Below are 22,401 nucleotides of genomic sequence, written 5' to 3'. Positions count from 1 at the left end.
TTGATATGTCAGCAGTCAATGTGGTAGAGGCAATACCTTATATTAGACCAACTAGACACTTGTGTAAAAAAAAAAAAAAAAAAAAAAAAAAAAAAAGTCTTTATTTGCAAGCTTTTGGGCACAAGCACCCTTCTTCAGGCATAGAAGAATGCAAAGAGTGTAAAACTTTCTCCTAGGTAGAAATGAAAATTCGTATTGTATAGGAGAGCTGGAGTGTGATGTAAGCTCTCCTTGCTGAAAAAGTTCATTTTATGCAAAATAGGCTCAGTTAAAAGTTGGAGCAGTTGATTTACCTCAAAGGTGTCTGATGGCAAGCAGGATCTCGAATTTTGCTTCTTTGTTGGTAAGATGTTTCATTTCTCCACATGTGTAGCACTTGGTTGTCATGGTGATGGGTGTCATCACAAGTACCAGAAGGGAAAGAACAATTCTGCAATCACAGCAATGTTTGAGTAATGTAGTGCAGTGGTTCTCAACCTTTTTTGTACCAGGACCCATTTGTAAACATTGCCCAGCCCCAGCCCCACGGAAGGTGGGTGTGAGGCATGAAGGGCTCCAAGCAGCCCCTTGCAGGGTGGTATTCTGCCAGCCTGCAAGGGAAATGCCACAGTTTCCCACATTTTTTCCATTAAAAGGAGAATCCATTTTTAAAGTTTGTTTGTGACTCTTTCACACATTCTCGCAGCCCACTTTTGGGTCGTAACTCACAGGTTGAGAAACACTGGTGTAGGGTAAATGTGGCAGCGGTCTAGTGTTGAATGAGCTAAATTCAACAACTGGATAAAATCATAAATGTGAAAATAGGTTAGCTGGTAACTGCCACAGTCTCTGTAAACATACCCCCCTTATTATGCTTTTTATTTGATAAGAAACTAGGCTACTAGCCCTTCATCTTACAAAGACAAACTTTCCAGCATAAATGCATCTGGGAGGCAGTAGAGAGATGGGACATGATTTAGGTCAGGGCTGGCCAGCCCATGGCATGTATGCCACAGGAGTCCTCGTGTGTAGAATATGGAAGGTTGGGGAGGGGGCAGGCAGCACAGCTGCAGATAGGATGGGGAATAGAAAATGGAGCAGCAGCTTGGGCAGGGGAACAGGATCAAAGTGGTACTCAGGAAGGGTGTAGTGCTTAACTTGTGGCACACCTGCCAAAAAAGGTTGGCCTCAACTGCTTTAGGTTAACTCGTGCACTTAATTCTGCTCCTAAAATCTGATGTGTCCCTTAAAACATTCAGAGGAACATTCAGAACCATATATAATGGGTTCTTTTCTGGTTGTACTAGCCTCAGGTAATAGAATAAAACAACTTGGAGTCTCTCTGATTCACCTGATACTGTGGCTTTCTCTGAAAATCGAATCTTCTGTTACCATCCAGAGAACTCATTTAAGGTGATCATGAATTTATAGTAGCAATGGCCTTAGGTCCTTAATAATTACAAGAATAGATCTGGTACCTTTTTTAGAGCATATTACAAGGTTATTTTAAATATAATATTTATAACAAAGTGGGTTCTGAGGCTCCCTAAATTGAACCTGAAATAACAGAGTAGTACCCATTTTTATTTTGATGCAATTAAGCATGATGTTTTTGTCTCAATTTAATCTAGCAAAAATCAAAAATTAAAAAAGGGACCTAGTGTCTACACACACTTGTACTGGAACAAGTGAGTATAAATGACATGCTTAATTACTTCAGTTTGCTGTATATGACAAGTCCAATGTGCTGGCAGTGCATTCATGCCTCTGAGACGTGTGGAAACATTTGCTTCCTGTCCTGATCACCGTAGTCTAATAAAAAAGATGGATGTACCAGCAAGTTCCATGCTCAGTACAATGGAAGCTTCCAGGGGTGTACTAATTGTTAGCGAGAGCTGGTTCCTGCAGTAAAAGTAAGAATATTTCTAGTAGAGATTAGTAAAAATTCTTTTTTAAAAAAATAGCATATGTACGAGGAAGCATCCTGACAATTTGTGGCTTAATGGGGAGATGTTTTAAAGATATTCAGCAAACATTACAGTATAAGTTAACAGACTGGAATTATAACTATTCTTAAGATGAATTAATTAAATGTTGTCTGAAAGGAGAATTGCAGATGGCATCCTGGGTTAAAATAAAGCAAAAATAATATGGAAAGTTATATGCTAGAGAGCACTAATAACACAGTAACAGACAAGGGTAGATGAGTTTGGAAAAAATGGGTATAATTTACATGTAAAAAGTTAAAAGCAGCACTTTTGCTTTTAAGTGACCCTGAGAGGCACCAAATATATTAGTTTGCTGAGGTACAAGTTACATGGGTATTTATGGTGAAAATAAGTGCTTTGGAGCTCACTTAGAATGGTAATTCATTTGTAAAACAGGTTTTTGTTTACTTGCTGTGTGCAGTTTTTTTGTTTTTTGAAGCTGTATCTGTTGTCATTACACATAATTTTTTGTTACTATTTTAAAGTATTTTTTGTTATAAAAACTAACACAAGTCAGATGTAAAAGAATGTGCTACACAGTCCATCTTTGAACTGAATGAAGAGAATTAACAAATCAACCCTTGGCTTCTTTCTGTTTTGTGGGGTGGGGAAAGGACAACAGGTATATTTTAGTTTTGCTGACATAAGCATTTCCAGTTAGCTTTACACAGATGAACATTCCCATGGAAGTTAGTGGGGTTGTAGACATGTGAACATGGTCTGAACCAAAAATACAAAGCTATCACCTCTCAGGAAGCATTAGTGTTACTAGCTATTTAGGTTCATATTTAGAATTTACACTTCTTTGCAGCGATCTCCTGCCATTGCTCCTAATGATAACTAACTTAAACGAGTAAAAGCTGTTAATGAATACATTAATTACCTTCATTTTTTTTAGTTCTTATACTGCTATGTGTAGCAGCGTAGAAGGATAATGTGTCACTTTCACAGATGTGTGCCCTTTTCCTATCCAAATAATGCACGTGTGGAAAAAGATATTCATTTGCTGAAAATGTGCTCCTGAAATTAATCTGAGCAGACTTCAGTAACATCTCAGTTGTGGTTTAATTTTTCTTTGGCACAAGAAGCGATAGAAACTGTAAAGATTCAAAAGTATGTCTAATAAAATATCTTTTCGTTCATTAAGAGTCTGAAAGCTCTTGTGTTTTTTATCCTGTTTTTTGGTATGACAGCACTGTCACAGTTGGCTACAGCAGTGAATTAAGATGGACTATATTGGCAAAAAGTAGATAGTGTTGAGCAGTCTCTCTGTCTCTCTCTCTCAATATACAATATCATTTAATATGTAATTCTAATATATACCCTAGATAATATTCATATGCAATATATAGAATACATATATTACTATGTGTATAAGAAGCAGTATATATCGTTCTGATAGAAAATAGAAAAGTAAAAAACTCCCAGGGCTATATAAAGGGGCCAAATAAACTTTCTTAGGCCATTTTGAGAATCTCAGTTTATGCAAATACATAAGAAGTTTAACATGTGTGAGAGAGAAGATAATTATTCCATTTTTACTGACTGTATGCCCTGCTTTCACTGCCCCATTGGGTCTCAGTGGGCCTGTGAATGAGACACCTTTACCTTTTACATACTTTGTTGCATAGAATATGTACATACGCACACTATAATACGTATAGTTAATATATGTGTAAATGTATGCTCAGTAAATGAAGATTTTAGAGTGAGCACACAATTGAAAGTGTAGCTAATGATCCATCTCTGTACTGTCTCATTTCAGGAACATTCCTTTTTGCTATTTTTTGAGCATGGACACAATTTTAAGAATTTGCTTTTAATGTTTCTGATGATAGTCTTCTCTGAAGATGAGGGTTACTTTTTCCAAATGATGCTTTCTATTGGGTACAAAATTGGAACCAAGTGAAAGAAAACTGTAAAAATGACCGTACAATTCTGGTGTTAAATGGTCCCTGCCTATACCACCATTTGATATGTAAATGACGTTCTTTTTTAACTCAACTGCTTTGGTCAAAAAGGTGTAAAAACGCTAAGCAAAAGAAAAAAGACTTCTGTCTGTGGTTAATCAGAGCTAAGAAATTGTCCTCAAAGAAACAGGCTAATTTTATAAACTATAAAGATAATGGTCATGCTTGTCCACCTGCTGTATGTCCTATGCCTATTTTTTGTTTTTGCCATTCTCCCTTTTTTTCCTGAAAGAAAGGTTTGCAAAGGATATGAATAGCATTGATGGTTTTTGCCTTGGCTATGTTATTCTATTGAAAAAAAAGTGTGAGCAGCCATGTATACTGAAAAGGATGCCTTTGGGTGTTGTGGAATTCTGCATTTTTTTTCTTTCTCAAAGTTTAAATATCTCAAAGTGCAGTTTCACCAAAGAATGTGGGGGTGTTTTTGGTTGGTTTTTTGTTTTTGTTTTTGTTTTTTTAGTGTGCATCTGGCAAAGAAGGGAGAAATACTTGAGTGAAAAAAGCCTCAATGGCAGATCATTATAGAAAAGTAAAAACTCTCAAGGCAATGTAAATAAACCAGATAAACTGTCTTAAACCACTTAGGAATCTTGGCATATGCAAATGTTTCAAATATGAAAAAGGAAAGATAACAACCTTTTGATATTACTCTAGATCTCCCAAGCTTCACATTTATTGTTGTAATATTTAGCTGGCCTAACACAATTGTATTGTTTAACTTTCATCTCTGCAGAAGAGACCAGAGAAAGCCCTAGTTTGAAGTTAGGGCTGACTTCCTTTTATTGTCTGGAAAAACAAGCGTCTCCTTTCCATAAACATAATCAAGGAAGACAGTTGTCTGTCTCCCTCCAAAAAGCCAGATTTATTAAATCCATCTAAATTTCTAGTTATCTAGTGCTGTTTCTTGATATTGCTTCCTTCACTTGTTAGCAGCTTGAAATGCTTAGTCATATACAAGTAGGCAAGCAGAAATTTGCAAATAGTAAAGATTTTTTTGCTTTGGCTGGTATAAGGGATATAGCTGTAGGTAGTATCTCATAACCAGGTTATATTTGGGATCCCAAGTTGCTGTTACAGAGTTGGGGGACTTTGGGTTGGGTGTTCTTAGGCTGCTATAACTTTGTGCCAGAGAAGGAGTCTGGTTCAGAATCATCCCAGTATTTAACTTAGTGGCAGTTTTTAATTCTTTGCAGAAAACCTAGTCATTTGGCTCACAGGAACAAGGAGATCCCACAGCTTCTTGGTGAGCTTGCATTACTCTAAAAAATGCATATCTTTAAAAGATCTGGGTAGTCTCTTCTGTTCCTGTTTGTGCCTGTAGTTCTTCCATTTTGGCATGTTGGATTTTTCCTGTAGTGAATAATTTCACAGGTGTCTAATCCATAGCAATGCGTTTATCCCATTGATTTTCCAGTAACTTAACATTTCCTTCTCATTTCATTTTGTAACTTTTCCATATACTGTAGAATTTGAAGTTCATTTAAAGTAGTGAGGTACTAAAATTAAGGAAAACTTTTTTATTTTAATGTATTAATAAGCTGGAAAAAAAAGTTTTTTGTGGCTTTTGGAGCTTATTCAGACCCAACATCAATGAGTCCTCGTAACCAGGCTTCATCAATACTATTGTAAGCCTGTTATGATCTGTGATCACAAAAGATGCAAGCATTGGCTGCCATAATGAGAGAGCTGACCATGGATTGGGAATATAAAATTTACTGGGTTCAAAGATTAGATTATAAAGAGACTGTATATGCAAATGTTGTATCAATTTATGAAGCACACTGGCAAAGGAGGACAAGGATTATTTTAGTCATCTCTTAAATACTCAGCCTGACAGATCTTGTTAAAGGGTTGTAATGGGCTGTCATGTTGCCTTGCTAAAAAGAAAGCATGGCTGTGCTTAAGTGAAATGGTAGATTTTCAGTAATCATACCTTCATAGTAGAATTTGATTCAGTCTTATGAAATTTTGCAGTTGAAACTAATTTGTCTTATGTGAGACCTCCTGGAATTTTGCAGAGTTGTTCAACCACATCAACAGCAGTTGTTTGATGAAGAAGAGTTACCAGCCAGTGAGACGGAAGAGCAGCCGGGTCCATCCAAACGGAAACGCCAGCCAAGTATGTCTGAAACAATGCCACTGTACACACTATGTAAAGAGGATTTAGAGAGTATGGACAAAGAGGTGAGCTAACATAATTGTGCCAGGATTCTAATTTTATGGTTGAGTTGCTCAGTTATTTGTAATGGTATTTAAGATTGTTAATTGACGTGTATGTTATCTGATTTTGCATGCAACTAGGTGATAGTGAGAGAGAAGCTTCTGTAATATGAAACAGAACCATTTTTGGTCTGCTGAGTTTCTATCCAACATGCCATTATGCAAACTTAAATGAAAACATGCTAAATACTCCTTTGAGCAAGTAGATGTATAAAACAGTGCGGCAGAGGAAATTTAGGTTGGCAGTTAGGAAGAACTTTTGACTATGAGGATGGTCAGGGATTGGAAAAGGCTACCTAGAGAAGTTGTGGAATCTTCATTCTCAGACATTTTCAAGAGCATGTTAGGCAGACACTTGGCTGGAATGTTTTAGTCAGAGGTGAACCTACCTTGAGCAGGGGGCTGGACTAGATTATCTTATAAGGTCCCTTCTAGCCCTGCTTTCATATGATTTTGTAGTATTGATATAATTTTGATACAGAAATGCATGAAATCTGAAAGATGATACAGGCTAGTAGTGTAAATACTGTTGTCAACTTGCTTGAAGTTTTATGTAGACCTGTAAAACACTGATATTTTTACTATTTATATTAATACATGCTCTCTTAGAATGAACCCTAGCTTTTTCAACCTTTTATAATTTACATTAAATAATGCCTACCTAAAGGAGATGTGGCTGTAGGAAAGGTATCGTGTTTCAGGAAGAGTTGCATGTATTTTGTTTCCTTAAATGTTAAGGGTAAAATTGATTCTAAAATTTGATACCTCGTTTGAACTAAGGATGGAAGTCAGTGGTGTTTGGAAGTTGGGTGGGGAAAACGCTTTGTAAATGTGCCTTAAGATATTTACTTCAGAGACTTGTTGGAGGTAGCAGTGAATTATAAATATTGATGACAGTTAATCTGCATTTAGTTAAGTGCTAGATTTAGTTTGTCATCTAATTTCTGTTTAGATGTTACTGTATGTATTCTAGTTTGGGCTTAACTTCTTGAATTTCCATTTTTGTGCATTTGCTGATTACTGTGTAGAATGGATATCCTCAAAGTGTAATTTCATTAAGTTATTACATTAATTAGGAAATAAAATAACTACCATTATAGTTGCATATTGAATTTTCCAGGTAAGGATTTTGTTAGAATTTAAGGTGTCAAGACTTGATCTAAAGATCATAATTCATGAAAAGTTCTGAGAGAAACAGTACTTCTGACTTAACATTTTTCATGTTCTTATGTTTATATCACAAAGTGATCCATAATCATACTGCATTAGATAGCTTTCTTGCCATAGTAACTGGGACTTGTATTTTCAGTTCTGGTCGTTGGGTCAGATGATGACTTTCTAGAGATGGATGTCATTTTCCATGAAGCTTGGGCAGTAGTCTGTTTTACCTTCCAATCCAATATGTAAAATGAATCATTTCAGTACATCTCATTTGTTTACTGGTTCTTCCAAGGGATCAGTATCTTTTAATTTGTAGTACCATATCACCTAGAAACCCTCCTCACGGACCTGAAATCCCATTGTTGAGGTGCACGTAACAAAGACCATCCTTGTTTCAAAGATGCTTTTACATTCTTAATTTTTTAAAAAAAGGCAACTAAATAGATGCAAACACATGGGGGCTTTGAGGGAGGCAGCAAGGCATTGTTGGTTTAATGCAATAGGCTATGGTCTCAGCATTATCAGCAGTTGGGTTGTTGCCATTGTCACAGAAAAACAACATTGATATTGGGTGGTTTTAAAAGAGAGTAATATACAAGTTATTTCTGTGTTTACTTTTGTGAAAAGCACAATGAGAGAGTATGAAGGTACTCAAACAAGCATTTAGCAAGTGAATGTGGAAAATGCCAAGTGGGAAATTGGCATCCTGGTAGTAAAGGAAAGATGGCAGATCAGATGAGAATGGATCTACAGGAGCGTGAAAGTGAAGAAAAGGGTTGTTTGTTTGTTTGTTTGTTTTATCCCTCAGCAGATTGTTTAAGAAGGCAACTTAAAAATTTAGTCAGATGAGCAGGAAGAAATAAAAGGTCACTTTGGATAGGCAAGTGCCAACATTTCCTTTAAATGACTGTGATTTGTACATCAAATCGCAATGAGCTGGTTATGCTCTTAAAAATAATGTGATTTGATATATGATTAGAAACATTTTAAGGAAACGTTGGCACTTGCCTATCCAAAGTGGCCACTTATTTCTTCTTGTGTTACTTAGTTCTTTGAGCCCATAGTATTCATAATGGATTTTCTGGGTTCAGGGTGATTTGATTTTTTTTTTTTTTTTTTTATGTACAGTTCTTTTCTCCAAATCAAATTGAATTTAGGGTTGAATTTGGAACTATGGTTTTGTGAGGACTGCTGTAAAGGTATTGTAGTAGTTATTATGAACAATTTAAGTTGATTATACTGATAGAATAATATAAGGGAAATTGCTGTATAATTTTCTATAATGATTCAGACTCACTGGCTTAATGTCTGAAGGTTTTCAAGTGCCCTGAGATGACAGAAGTGCCTATAATTAACTCTGCCATGTTAAATTATGAAGTTGCATGTTACAGACTAATTGAAAGTTTGAAACTAAAGTTTTTTCTTTTGTGGATTTTGTTTGTTAGTTCTGAAATAAAATAAGTTCTGGTGGTCTAGATGGTTTTACAAGTAAATAAGTTTTTTGCAATTTCCTCTTCAATGTCTTTGCTTACCTAACACAGCAATCATGGCATTGAAATAAGAGTAATCGGCTAAAAGTGATTATCACGGTTTGAAAAACATTTTTTTTCTGTGTAATTCTTTAGATTGTTTGTTTGTTTTTTCCATTTTTTTTAAATTGCTTTTAGATTTTATTTGTTGCTTCTGAAAGGTCTCTGGCAGTAACAGAAGATGAATACTATTAGAAAAATGTAAGAGATCTGTAAATATAACAATTCAAAACATTATAACAGTAGTGTTATGGGAAAGAGAAGATATTAATTTCCAAAAAAATATTTATCCCTTGAAAAAAATGTTTATAATTGCTGAACTAACAGCCTGTCTTTCAGGGTTATAGACTGCTGAAAACAAGAGCATCTCGGTTACCTGGCTCATCATTAAATAAGTCAAACATTGTTTTGATCCTTATTTTCAAAGCCCTCCATGATGCTTTGAAACTAACTAAAGATTAGATAACTAAAGACTCTACTCTGTGCAATTGAGCCCTCCAGTGTTTTTTCGATTTTGATTAAAATAGTGGGACCTTTGGCTTCAAGAGTGAACTGAATGATTTATTAATTGACCCGATACGTGGAATGTGGTCACAGAAGAGATTAAGATGAAACTGAATTTTAATACCTTCCAAGTAAATGCAAAATACACCTCTTGAGAGTAGATGCTGGATTCTGATAAAGAGAGAATTATGATCATGCAAAACAAGTTATAGTAATTTTACAACTGCAGGACCACTATGATGATTTAATTTGACCTTCTGTTTAACAGGTTACCGATTCCTGCCAAGGAGGGATCTTTCAGTTTCTCTCGACTTTTTTTTTTTCCCCGGGAATCAGTGTACCCATTTTATTTTGATCAAAATTAATCTTTCTAGCTCATACACAAGTGCAAAATGCAAATACAAAACAATTAGGCATGAAGAATGCCTTTAATGGGCAACAAGTCTACTAGTCGCATCTGTGGCTCATAATTGAAAGTACCATTGCATATTAAGCTACAGTGATGCAGGATATCTCATGATTCTTCATTGTTCTTTGGGGCTATTTCAGATAGCAAAAGGATAAGCTGTCCAGGTACTCCTTTGCCTGTCTATTGATCAACATAAGTAGCAGCTATGATGGTAGTTTGTCACGTGAATACTACCTCACTCAAAATCAATCTGAGGCCACCAATTTGCTTCACATAAGCCAATAAGCAGCCTGCAAATAGTAACTTCAGATTATTACAAGCTTGGTTGGAATCATCTCGTGACCTTAAGCTCTGAAAGTCTACCTTGTCGCATTGCCAGTTCCAGGAACCATCTGTTCTTTTTTGTTAATGAATCTTAAATTGGGATGGTATTGTTGGTTTGTTTACATCCTTATGCAATAGCATCAGCTGTCAGTATTTCTTTTGGAAAAACATTAGTCAACTGGTGCTGCAGAGCGACTGCCAGACTACAAATATGATGTACATCATCCATTACTACTATAAAAAAAAAAAAAAAAAAGTCAGTTGTTTTATTTAAAATTTTATTGCCATAATGCTGAGGGAATCCATGACAGTCCAAAGAATGCTTCTTAGAATTTTTTCTTTCTGGATTGTCTAGTGCATGAGTGGCCAGCTTGCAGCCTGAGTGCCACAAATGGCACAGGCAACCTAGCTGACTGGGGAGGAGATGCAGCAGCAGATGGGGCAGAGAGCAGAAAACAGAGCAGCCAATCAGGCAGGGGAAGGGAATGGGAGTGGCATACTGGGACAGTCCATGTCTAACTTGACATGCCTGCCAAAAAGGTTGGCCTCCTTTGAACTAGTTTTATATGTTGCTAAGAACCTAGGGCATTTTTACACATGCTCCGGGGGTATGGGAGGGGGCAGAGGACACTGTAATTAAAGTGGCTCTGAGAACCGCTTTAATTAAAGCACCCTCGGCATCTCATGCATTAGTGCCCCCACACTTCAGAATGGCAGTAGGGGCGCTTTAACAAAGCTCATTTGATGAGCTTTAGTTAAAAGTGCCCCCACTGCTATTTTGAAGAGCGAGGGTGCTAATACATGAGAGATGGAGGCTGGCTGGAGCACAATAATTATCACGCTCCAACAGACTAGATTAATGGAGTCTGTTCCAATGTGCTGTAATTGCAGTGCATCAGAGGAGCCTCCCAGCTCATCTCAGCTCTTGACACACCCCTGTTTCTTAATCATCTATACTTGGAGCTGTTCTTCCTTTTAGCAACCTTGTATTACATGGCAGATTTAATGAGTAAATTATTTCAGGTATATGTTTCTGTTAAAACCTTATCTTATAATGAAAGAAGTTGCCATAGGTGGCTTCTGACTTGTTTCATTCATTTAGTCTTGTTATCTTATACAACTTTATAGTTAAAAATTGCATCTTGGAATTCTGTAGTGTGAAGTTGTGCCTGAATTGCTGCTTTAACTAGTGTTATGTGACAACCCACATGGGTAATCTTGATTTTTAGTACTGTTCTCTGGAGAAAAACATTTTAAAAATTATTAAAAGTGATTCAAATGCCCTGCCCTGTATTGCGGTCAGAAAATACATAGAGGAAAGGATGTACAATTTACCGAGGACTGAAGTAATACAACATTTCCCTTTTTGAGATCTTTGGCATAGTCTATCCATGTTTAATCTATCTAATGTTCAGTAGTTTATCCAGAAGTTTCAAATGCGTTGTACTTATGCAAATACATTGTATACGAGTTTAAAAGGATTGCTTTTCATTTAAAATATAGTCTTGCTAATTCACATTGACTGAAATCCTTTGTAAATTATTATGTTTTGTGAAATAACATGCAAGTGAACAATACAATGGGCTGGGATTGGAAGAACACCAGTTTTTAATATAGACCAAAAATGTGCAAGTTTAGTTAAATGTGTTTGATAATGGTAACCTTGTCATCAAGTTGGAAATAACTTGTCTGGTTTTGCATATTGATGTTCACACTTTAGATTCTGTGACTAGTTCAGTTTTTACCAAAATCTGTCTGCTAGGACTCAGTTAGACTATTAAACATTTATTTAAAAAGCATTGTTTTGGCCAATTTTTTCAAAATAAGTAATGATTTTTTCATTATTGTGCATTGCTTAAATATTAATTAATTTTAACTTTTAAATGAACTCTCTCTGAACAGATTAATAACTCAGCATTTCCTGCTGGTTTTTGTCATTACTTATTTGTAGTATTTTAATATTTAACAAGATTAATGCTTCTGCTGCATTGCATAGTGATTTTTAAGCTTTTTAAAATATTTTGAACTTCATCTCTCCTTTCATTTCTATGCTGAGGAGCTGCATGTGAAGCTGTGAAAGCTGAATAGATTAACTATTTTTCAACTGGTATTCATTTGTCTTAATTACCTAGTGACAGTGGGTTTGGTGTGTGGTGAGGTAGGAATGTAGTCATTTAGTATAGTTTAGCTCTAGAAGCACTTTCTTCTAATCATTTCAGTCACGTGTGTCACTTAGATTAGGTTTTGTTGTTATTTGATTTAATGAAAATACAAATTCTAATAAGCTCTCAAGTCCCTAATCCAGTGTAAATACCTATTCTCCCAACCATTTGACATCTGCAGAAGGTAATATGTTTGAAATATTTCAAAGTGAAATAAGCCATATGAGCCCAAGAAAGCAAGTGTAGGATATTTATTTGTTCTTTGCTAAAAAAATGCAAGACAGGGGAGTAGGGGGGTGGGGAAGATGTTTCCATAGTGATGTCTGAATAGAGAACTTATACTTCCTTGACAGTGGCCAGAAGCCAAAAACCACTGCTCAGTATGCATGTTTACATAGTCTGAACAATTTTTAAAAATTTGTATCTTTTTCCAGTGAGTGTGTGGGATTGTGTGGTATTTTGTTCCCCTTTTGCATTTCTAAGCACATCCATAAGCAGGTAACATTTAATCTCACAATCTGATCCTGCAAGCACACTTAAAAGATAGAAAAGGTGTTATGTATAGCAGTCGGTTATTTTAACCTTCCCAGCTTCGTTTTGGTACAGAATACCTCCCAGGCGGTGAAGATCAGGGCACCAGCTGATGGGCTGTATGACTGACACAAGTTAGGGTCATGCCCACTTCACAGTAGTCTTTATACCACTTCTGGTGGTGGTTTGTTCTTACCCTGACATGTTGAAGTATCTCAAAATGAGCAAGATACGAGAGTCCAAGCACGATGCTGCTGCCAGGATTTTTCATCACTTGAAATCAGGACAAGTTTGGGTTACCAAGTGAACCCTTGGTGAGAGAGAAATTGCCTACTAAAGTTCCAACCCGAAAGTGTTTTTTTCCTTTTGCATTCACTCAGTGCTTGAGTGACAGAAGTCAGCAGGAAAGCACCAATGTCTAGCTGGCATGTGGAAGCAGAGAGACTGAGTGAACCCAAGTTTAGTTTCTATCAGGTTTTTAAGCTTAAATTCACCTGTCAATTGTTTTGTTTTTGTTTTTTTTTAAATCTCTAAATAGTTGAGGGTCTGATCTCCAAATATTTATTTTCACTAGAGCCAATAGAGATCATGTTTCTTACACATTTTCAAACCATGGACCAGAACAACCTGGCTTCAGTCTGGCAGAAGTTGGGTGGCCTTGGTGTGTCAGCAGCTGGGAAGGGGAGGGGAGTTTGCCTGTGCAGGTGCTGGTGCCAAGTAGCTGGGAGCTATTCCTGCATCACTACAAGCTTTTCCAAGCCCCTTGTTTTCCTCAGCTAGTGTGCAAGTGCAGTTTTCAATTGCACTGGGATTAATCAGATGGGAACTGCACCCATTCTGCTGCTGCTGCTGCCTCTCCCCACTGCCCCACTTTCAAGCCAGTAGGGAGCTGCACCAGAGTTTGGCAGCTGGAAACTGCATCCGCACTATATGTGTTTCTGCCTGTGCTCCCTGCCCGGCTGCAGTGCAAGCACACCTGGAAGCTGCCCAGCCCTGGGTCATTTCCCCACCAGTTAGAAGCTGTGCCTGTGCTACAGCTGGGAAGTCAGGGACAGAGAGAAGCAGTGGCAGTGCAGGCGCAGCTGTCAGCTGTGTGTTCCCAGCGCTGCTCTTTGCTGCCCAGCATCAGCAGAGGCAAAACCTTCTGGGTCCCTGGGACAAATCCAGCTCCTCCAAGTTGGATCCTGCCCCTAGGCAGTATGTTGCCAACCCTTACCATTACAGATTATTCTAACCTGAAGTGGGAAATGTTTATTAAATGTATCCCCATCTAAAAGTTAGAGAATGAGTAGCTAAAAAAAAAAAAAAAAAGAAGCTGGAAAGAAGTTTTGTATAATCCATAAGATCACCCTCTTTGTGCTTTCATAATTAATGGTCTTTCAGGGCTTTCTCATTACAGGAAGAAGTATGATTATCCTTTTCCAGAGGTTATCCACTGATCATCTTGTCAGGACAGTCCTCCTTCAGAACAAGTGCACTAAACTCAGCTTCTCTGCTCAACTTCACCTAAAACCATGACGTTTTCTTGCAGTTAGATCTTAAGTACCTTTTTCGATTTTCGTTGCTCTATTCAGGTCTGTTGCTTTAAACAAGTGAACATTAGCAAAATTACCAATGAACAATACTTGACAAGATGTTCAGTACCCTTGTTCATTCAGATACCAGTTTTATCACATCTTTCATATAGACTAGTATTTTAAAGCCACTTAACTATTTTTAGGAAGCGGTACTTACAAGATTATCCTCTTCAGTGGCACCAGAATCAAATCTTGATTTCAGGTTTACCTCTGATGTTTTACTTCACCATCTATACAGAAACGCAGAGGAGAACAAAAGGGTAGTTTCCAACCCCAGTTAGATATTTAAATCCTTTCAGCCAAGTTCTGTTTTTAGAAAAACAATTCCTTGTTTTTTAATGTCATTTCTTATAACCTTACTTACTTGCTAAACGGACATCAGTGTGTATGCTGGACTCTAAGTAAGGCAGGCAAAACCAAGATTTTTCATGCCCATTTTCTTCCTCTGCTTGCAGGGAGCCCAATCTTCTTTAGTTTTTTTTCTTGTTTTTTCAGTAGCAGCTGGGCTGGCAAGGCTTTTGTATGGAGTGCAAAAAGTCAGGGGAACTTTCTTTGCAGTAACCACAGCCTGAAACAGCTGTGTGTAAGGAGCCCTGTCCTTTGTATAATCATTTCATCTTCTTTCATTTGTCAGTACTTGGAACCTTTTTGCTGCTGCTTCCCATCTATAGGATTCCCCTTCCTCAACCATATTATCTCTGCCTCTCAAAGCAAAAAAAAAAGTACCTATTTATGTTCCTCTCATACATAAACTGTCTACAGAAGAGCAAGAATCTGCTCTTAGTCAGTCCCCAGTCTCCTCCATCTTTTCACTGAAGTCGGTGGAAAACACCAATTGATCCAGTTGATATGAGCAGCAAAACAGGACTTTTTTTGTGATGCACTTATGTCCTGGGTCAACTTCGTGGCAGCCGCATACATAACATCCTTTATGCCATGATCACTTGTTTGAGGGAAACACTGTGTTAGATTTTATTCTTCTAGAAGGTACACACTCCTCATACAAATGTTTATGCAAGTAGAATGTAGATGCATCAGTCTGTTTTGTCACTGCTTCTTTCTTTCATCCTGCTAAACATTATAGATACAAATGAGTTCTCTGACTAATGTTTTCTACACTAAATTAGTAAATGTAGATAAACCATGCTGTGAATTAAGGATCAGGACTTTTCCCCGCATAGTTTAATGAATGCTGTTACTTCTTGGTTAGTTTAAAATACTAATTGGGTCAGATGGATGTGCATGTAGTGCAAAATGATAGTTGTCTTGAGTTCAGTTTTAACCATTGTTCTGTGTATTAAATCCACTTTGAATCCAAATGTTTGTTACAAGAAAGTCTGTATACTTTTTAATATGCAGTATGCCATAAATTACTAGCTGTCTTTTTCCAGTACTTCTTCCAGTCCCCATGGTCACCTGCCCTCTTGTTCTCTCTATTACATAATTTATCTGGAAATGTAGAAAGAAAGAGGCAGAAAGCATTCTTTCCTCATGTGTCTCATAACATGGATCTTATCTGCTTCCTGTTAAGGAGAGCTCAATATTTGAATGGTGTAGAAGCTGAAGGGTAAAATTGGGAAAATGTATGGCCTTTGGCAGATGTCTATTTAAAGGTGCAAAAGCATCTGATGTACAGTCACAATAGTTGTACCTCCTGCCATCCCACATGTACACGGCAAGAGGCGTGACTGGGATCAGATCCTAATTGGACCCTGTTGCCAGAGCAGGGGAAACCTGGGAACATGATTGGGCTCCCTCCACACTGGCAAGTAGCAAGCCAGGGACCCAGGGCTCAGAGGGCCAGTCGGCTGATTGGTGCTTCCTAGGCCCTGTTTGATTCGGATTCTGCCCAAATCAGGGACAGCGATTCAATTAGTTGATTCGGATCACTGTCCCTGATTCGATTCGGCCAAATCAGAATCTGAAGATTCAGTGCTGATTCAGACATAGACACAGCTTTAAAAAAATTTTCTACATACCTCGAGGTACCAGCACAACTCGTGATCACTGTGATGCTGGGGTGGATGGAGCGTCCCACAGAAGTGTGAGGGAGACCTCCATGTGCTCAGCAGCAAAACTGAAAGTAGATCAGAAGCACTTCTGGGCCACTTACAGGTCCACCGGGGAGTGTGGGGGGGTGCCCCCACCCCCAGCTTGGTGATCGGCTGTGGGGGGACCCTGGGTGCCCCCCCGTGCACTCCCCCACAGACCTGGAAGTGGACCAGAAGCACTTCCAGGTCTGCTGCTGAGCATGCTGGGGAGCCCTCTGTGCTTCTGTGGGACACTCCATGGACCCTAGCATCACAGCATTCATGAGCCACCTGTCACCTAGAGGTATGTAGAAAAAACATTTAAAGCTGGATAGATGAAAGAGTCCTCTGCTTTGATTCGGAGATTTGGCCACCGAATCGGGCCGAACTGCCGAATCAAATCAGGGACTGAAGCTTTGCACAGCCCTAGTGCGTCCAGCAATAGGAGCGCATTGGAAAGAATATTGGAGGCTATAAGTAAGAAAAGAATAGTGGAAAAAACCCTAGTCGTACCCGCTTTGCTCTTCCTTTCAGCATCTACTCTGCCACTATGTGACGCAGGATCCTGGGCAAGTTGGACCTATGGCTTAACCCAGTAAATGGCAGTTCTTAAACAAATGTAAAAAGAGCATTTTCAAATGGGAAAAATAGTCAAGGAAGCGTGTTGCTTTTAGGTATATCATGTATTTAATTTTGATTAGATTATTTTATTTAATGTTATATGAGAAACTATTTCTAATTCATGAACTAATTCATTCATGAATTTTACACTTCAAGTTTAAAGGTATAGGAAAAGTTCGAATTTTTTTTTTTTTTTTTTAAGTCAGCATTGATCACATGGTTGTAGATATTGTTCTGATAGAAACATGTATTATTTGTTTGATATAACTGGGAGTTGTTCATCTTGCATATGGTTCTGTATGATCAAAACTTTTTTTTGTGTATATATAAAGCGTATTGGACTTCTAGTTTAGAAGGCCTTTTCATTAGCAATCAACCTTATTCTGAGCAAGGAATATTTTTACAAACCAAAGCTAGCAAATACAAGAAAAAATAACCTTGAGCTAATAATACATCTTTAATTTTGTTACCACTAGGTATTTTCACAGCGTGCAAACCGTGAGAGGATTTTTTTTTTTTACTGTTGTGAGTGATGCTTCATCAGTAGGTGTCATTAATGGATGGTAGCACTGGCAAGGGAGCGGCCATACATTCATATAAATTAATTTTCCAGAGTTGGTGGGACTTGCTTAAATATGTAAGAACAGAATCCAAAATAGTGCCTGATAGTAGGCTTTTTCTCTGAATTTTCCTGTTTTTACAACATGTTAAACACTAAACCTCCTGAAACATCTAAAGCTATACGTATTTGATTTGCCATCCTGTGCCATCTTACCTCACTTATGATGCAGGCACTAGTTCAACAGAGTATTTGCAAAGTAATTCTGTAAGTCTTCCAGCATTCTCAAAATTGTCCTTGAAGAAAATATAACTTATGTTGAAACGCCTCACAACACTTTAAATGAGTAATTCTAATAGAAGTTTGAGGTTTTTGTGTGTGTTGAGTAAGATTATATGCTGTTTAAGGTGTGATTGACAGCTAAGGTCAGTGTGCATATATGGTTTTGTCTTTGGGCACAATTTGATTCTTCCCTAGCTAGTCTTTAATGGAGCTCTTGATTATATGGCACATTACTTTTAGGCAGTGGATCTTTTTTCCAGTATTCTCATTTCTAATATGAAATCTGAATATACCAAAAAAAATAAATGTAGCTCTATAAGGTTTGCCTCCCCTTAAATATCCATGGAGAAGAAAATAATAATTTGAATGCTCTGGCATCTTCTGAAACATTTTGTCACTATTCGTGCAATCTGGGGTTGATTTATGCTGCCACCTTGATATGTAATGCTGAACAATTAGCATTACTTCAACATCTAGTTCTACTACCCTAGTACTTTAATGTACTTATGTTTGGTTTGCTGCTTCAATGAGGATGCATAAAACTGAACAATTGAGAAACTTTGTTTCAGCATTTGTTTCCACTTCTGGTTTCTGAATTTGAATGCTGCTAACCCTGTCAACATTTAGGTAGGCAATCAACTTTAAATGATTTGGCTTGGGCCAAGTTAAAAGTTTTCAAAATATTCACCTAGTACAGTTGCACTGCCTCTGTAGATAAGCCCATATGTCTTATCTCATAACAGCAATTTTTTTTATCAGTATGATATTGTTTTACTTACTGATTCCATTCAGTTGAAACGCCTACTTCAAGTATGTCTGCTCCAGTAGCATATTGATCTAAGCTAGAATTGTCTGCTTATGACTATTCCTAACCTTACCATATTTTGCTATTCCAATTATTGTGTATGCATTTAAAATAAATATGTCCTCTTGTAGGGTACCTGTGCATGTTAATGCTGTAGAACAATAATTTTCAGTAAAAGGACTTGAGAACCCGTCTACAGTTAAATCTGTTGCCACCAAAGGCCTCTTCAACACTGATACCACCCAAAGATGAAATTGCCTAGTAATTAGGCAGTTTGGGGAGGAGGCATGGGTGAGCTCTGTTCCCTTGAGTATGCTTACAGCATTCCTTTTTCAGTTGCCTGTTGCTGAGAGTAATATTTTATTGAATGTATCTATTCAGCTATTTCTTTTCTCAGTATGAACTCCTGGAAACTACAGGAATTCTAACTACTGTCAGCATTATCAAGATTTTTTTGCACTCTGCATTAGGTACAAGTTATAAAGAGTTGTAGGATTAGAGACCCCTGCTGCTTTGGAGAAACTGCTGTCACCATGTAGTCAGAAAATGAGTCACTTTGTGGAGCCATGCTGCTAGTTTAATAAAAAAAAATCTATGAAACCACTATTTTTATTAATGTTTAAACAATTTTGATATGAAAAAGTACATGGTGGCTTTCATATAGTCTTTATACCAAGGAATGGCTTTTCCAGCACATTCTTCAAGTCCTTTGGCAACCAGCTAGTGATGACAGGAGGAGGATTGTGAGATCTGGAAGCTCCTAATCATAAATTGGCATGAAGGCAGGAGTTGCAAGGAAGTCATCTTGCACTTGGAACCACAAGTGAAATTCGGCAGCTGTAACTGTGATTGAGCAGCCCTCTTTAGGATTCTCTGCTCAAGCCACATGGGAAGGAGGCTAGAAAAGGTGTCTTAAACGTAGTCTGGCTAGCTTTTTTCTGACTGGATAACCACATCTAGGAAATCCCAGATGACCTCGGGGATGCCATGATCATAACAATCTTCAAGAAAGGAGATGAGTCCAACTTTGGAAATTACAGAGGAATCGTCGCTGTCAAACAGGAAAGATCTTTGTGAGAACCTTCTTGAACTATCTCTAGACTCCCAAAGCAAGCTTTATTCTCCCAGCTCAGTCGAAGTGTACACTTAAGAGGAGAACAGAGAAAATGCTTCAGAGATATCCCCAAGGCCAACTTCACAGAATGCAGCATTGATATCAACTCATGGAATACTGTCACCCAGGACCACTCCAAATGGAGGAAGGGTCTGCTACTAGGATCTCAGAACAGGAGACAGAAAAATGGGAATGGCAGAAACAGCATCTCAGACCAAACCAAGAACCCAGAGCCACCCACCCTGAATGGAAACGTGTGTCCAAGCTTCAGCAGAGTCTGTCAGTTCTGGATAAGCCTTGTCGGCCATCTTTAGGCTGCCAGATAAGAGTCATGGAAGACGAGCATCCCTGACTGCAAGGGATTGCTAGTAATGCCAAGGTTTCTAGTCCACTATATCCATTATTCTTTCATTTCTTTGGAGTCAGTGTGCTGTTCATGCTTTTAATGGAGGTTAACGTTAAATAAGTTGGTCAACCATATCTAGATGTGTACATACTATGCATGCATTGGTGCTCTCAGACAGGCCATAGTTCTCTGCATGAGTTGTCTCCTCCTGTGCACTGGAAGCAGCATAGCTGTGTCCACATGGCACTGTCACCGTCACTCAGCTGTACTAGTTAGCCCTGTGCCACAAAAATATGGCGCAGTGCTTCCAGGTCAGGAAGCAGCCCATGCACAGCAATATGTGCTTGAAGATGCCACTAACTGACCCAGTAAGCTTGCTGTCAAAATAGAACTTCAGGATGTCTGATTCCAACATCAAATTTGCTTTGCCGAAGTCCTACGGTAGCTGTAGCTGACATACCATGGTACAGAGATCCTACCAAAAACAAATTGGAGACGGTGACCTTCATATTGAAATGATGAACGAGGATGCATCTAAAAAAATTGAAGACTTCAAAATCTAAGTCTGTTCTTTTATTACATATGGTTCCATTTTAAAAAAATGATAGCTACAGCCAGGTGTACAATTGGCAGTTCTGTACAAACTGTCCTACGTTGTTTATAACAGTGTGCTTGTTCTGACCTGCAATACTCAATCACTGAGCCTCTGAAACAGTGCTCCGTTGTCACTTCTGTAATCAGAGTTCTGATTTTAGCATATTCATTACAGATGATGGGTTAATCACTGTCAAAATGTAAAAGTCATTCTGCCCTCATACCCTACTTGCATAGTTCATGTCCTGCTCTTGTAAGAGTTACTTTAACAAAAGAGATTTTATCTATCTATAGTACAGTGATACTAGCTAACATATATATTTGTTCTCACCCACAAACTGCAGTTAAAATAATACAGTGGTAGAATAAGAATCAGCGGCATATTTTTGTGGTGCTGAACATGAAGATTTGTTTTTGGAAATCCAGTCTCTGGCTTAGGCACACCTATTTATTTCTATGTGCAGTTTTCAATGTTCAGTGCTGAGATTTGTTTACTTTCTGGCTAAACAGTAGTTTTCCAGTTAATTTTGAATTGGAAAATCTGATTACTATGTTAATGGTGGAAGATTTGTGTAAGGATATCTGCTAATATGAGATGGATTAAGTCTGGAAAATTTTCAGAAAAACTGAGATTGAAGAGCCAAACTCTGTCTTTAGAAGCAGGCAAACTCCTTTGAAAGCCAGTAGGCCAGTGCTTCGCAAACTTTTTTCCTCAGCATGGCCACATTTATGGCCCAATTTCATGAGCATGACCCCGTTTCCTCAGCGTGGCCCTGTCTTAATGCATAGCCCCCCACCCCCACGACCCCATCTGCTGATGTTGCAAACTTATTTGGGGTTGCAACCCACAATTTGGGAACCACTGCAGAAGGGCTTGTACTTGTGCATCTATATAGTAAAGTAATGGCAAGGAAGAATGTGTGTGTCCTGGTAAAGTAAAAGCAAGTAAGGATATTAATAAAACCATTTGTAGATACAGGCAGTCCTCAGACTTACGACACAATTGGTTCCTGAAAACCGTGTCTTAAGTCAATGTTGTAATGCGGCACCAATTTGCTCATAAGAAACAACGTTATAAATAGGGGATTGGTTCCTGAACCAACGGCTGATGCCGTTTTCACTAAAAATACCCCAGAATTTTGTACTCGATCAATTATAGATGAGTAATACAGCTACATGAATGTATTTATATTGTAAATAGTAATCCATATTAATTTGGAAGGTCTTCTTTGAGGTGACTTTGCAGGACTTTTTGAAAGGCTCTTGGTTAGACTTTTTGAAGTGTTCTTGGCTGGAGTCTTTTCAGGAGTCTTGGCTGCAGGTTTTTGTGGAGTCTTGTCTGCTTTCTTAAAGAAAGTGTCCAAGGAAGTTTGAACAGAGGTTCTCCAGGGAGATGAGTGATGTAGCAAACTTGTTCTCTGGCATGGCGTCGCATCAGATCAAGAGCGGTAAAGTTTGAAACTGACATCATAAAGTTGAAACGGTGTTAATTTATAAAGGTTGTAAGTGCAAAACATAACTCAAAATGTTGTAAGTCAAGGACTGCCTGTATTGCTTTCCTATTTATACAGTCCACCTCGGTTTGCAGGTCCTCAGTGTAGCTTTTTTATGCATTAATCTTTCCTTTTTATATATCTACTAGCAAATTACCCATCAAGAATGATGGGCAGGGACAGAGACCTGTGTCTGTGCCCCC

General features: G+C 38.0%; 1 protein-coding gene across 3 annotated transcripts in view; it reads left to right on the top strand.

Moving 5' to 3' along the window:
• The window catches only part of CTDP1 (CTD phosphatase subunit 1), a 180,659-nt gene that overhangs the window by 66,261 nt on the left and 91,997 nt on the right, over positions 1-22,401 (top strand). For 2 of the 3 annotated variants that reach the window (XM_019544697.1, XM_019544687.1), the window contains exon 11: positions 5,956-6,121. The exons of the other annotated variant lie outside the window; for it this stretch is intronic. In XM_019544697.1, coding sequence (XP_019400242.1) covers positions 5,956-6,121 — 166 coding nt within the window. The remainder of the gene's footprint in view (positions 1-5,955; positions 6,122-22,401) is intronic. 3 annotated transcript variants of the gene reach the window in all.

This window comes from Crocodylus porosus, unplaced genomic scaffold (genome assembly GCF_001723895.1).
Source record: "Crocodylus porosus isolate Cpor-Errol unplaced genomic scaffold, CroPor_comp1, whole genome shotgun sequence".
Classification (NCBI taxonomy): domain Eukaryota; kingdom Metazoa; phylum Chordata; order Crocodylia; family Crocodylidae; genus Crocodylus; species Crocodylus porosus.
The sequence above is the reverse complement of the archived record's forward strand: the minus strand, read 5'-3'. Positions and strand labels throughout refer to the sequence as shown.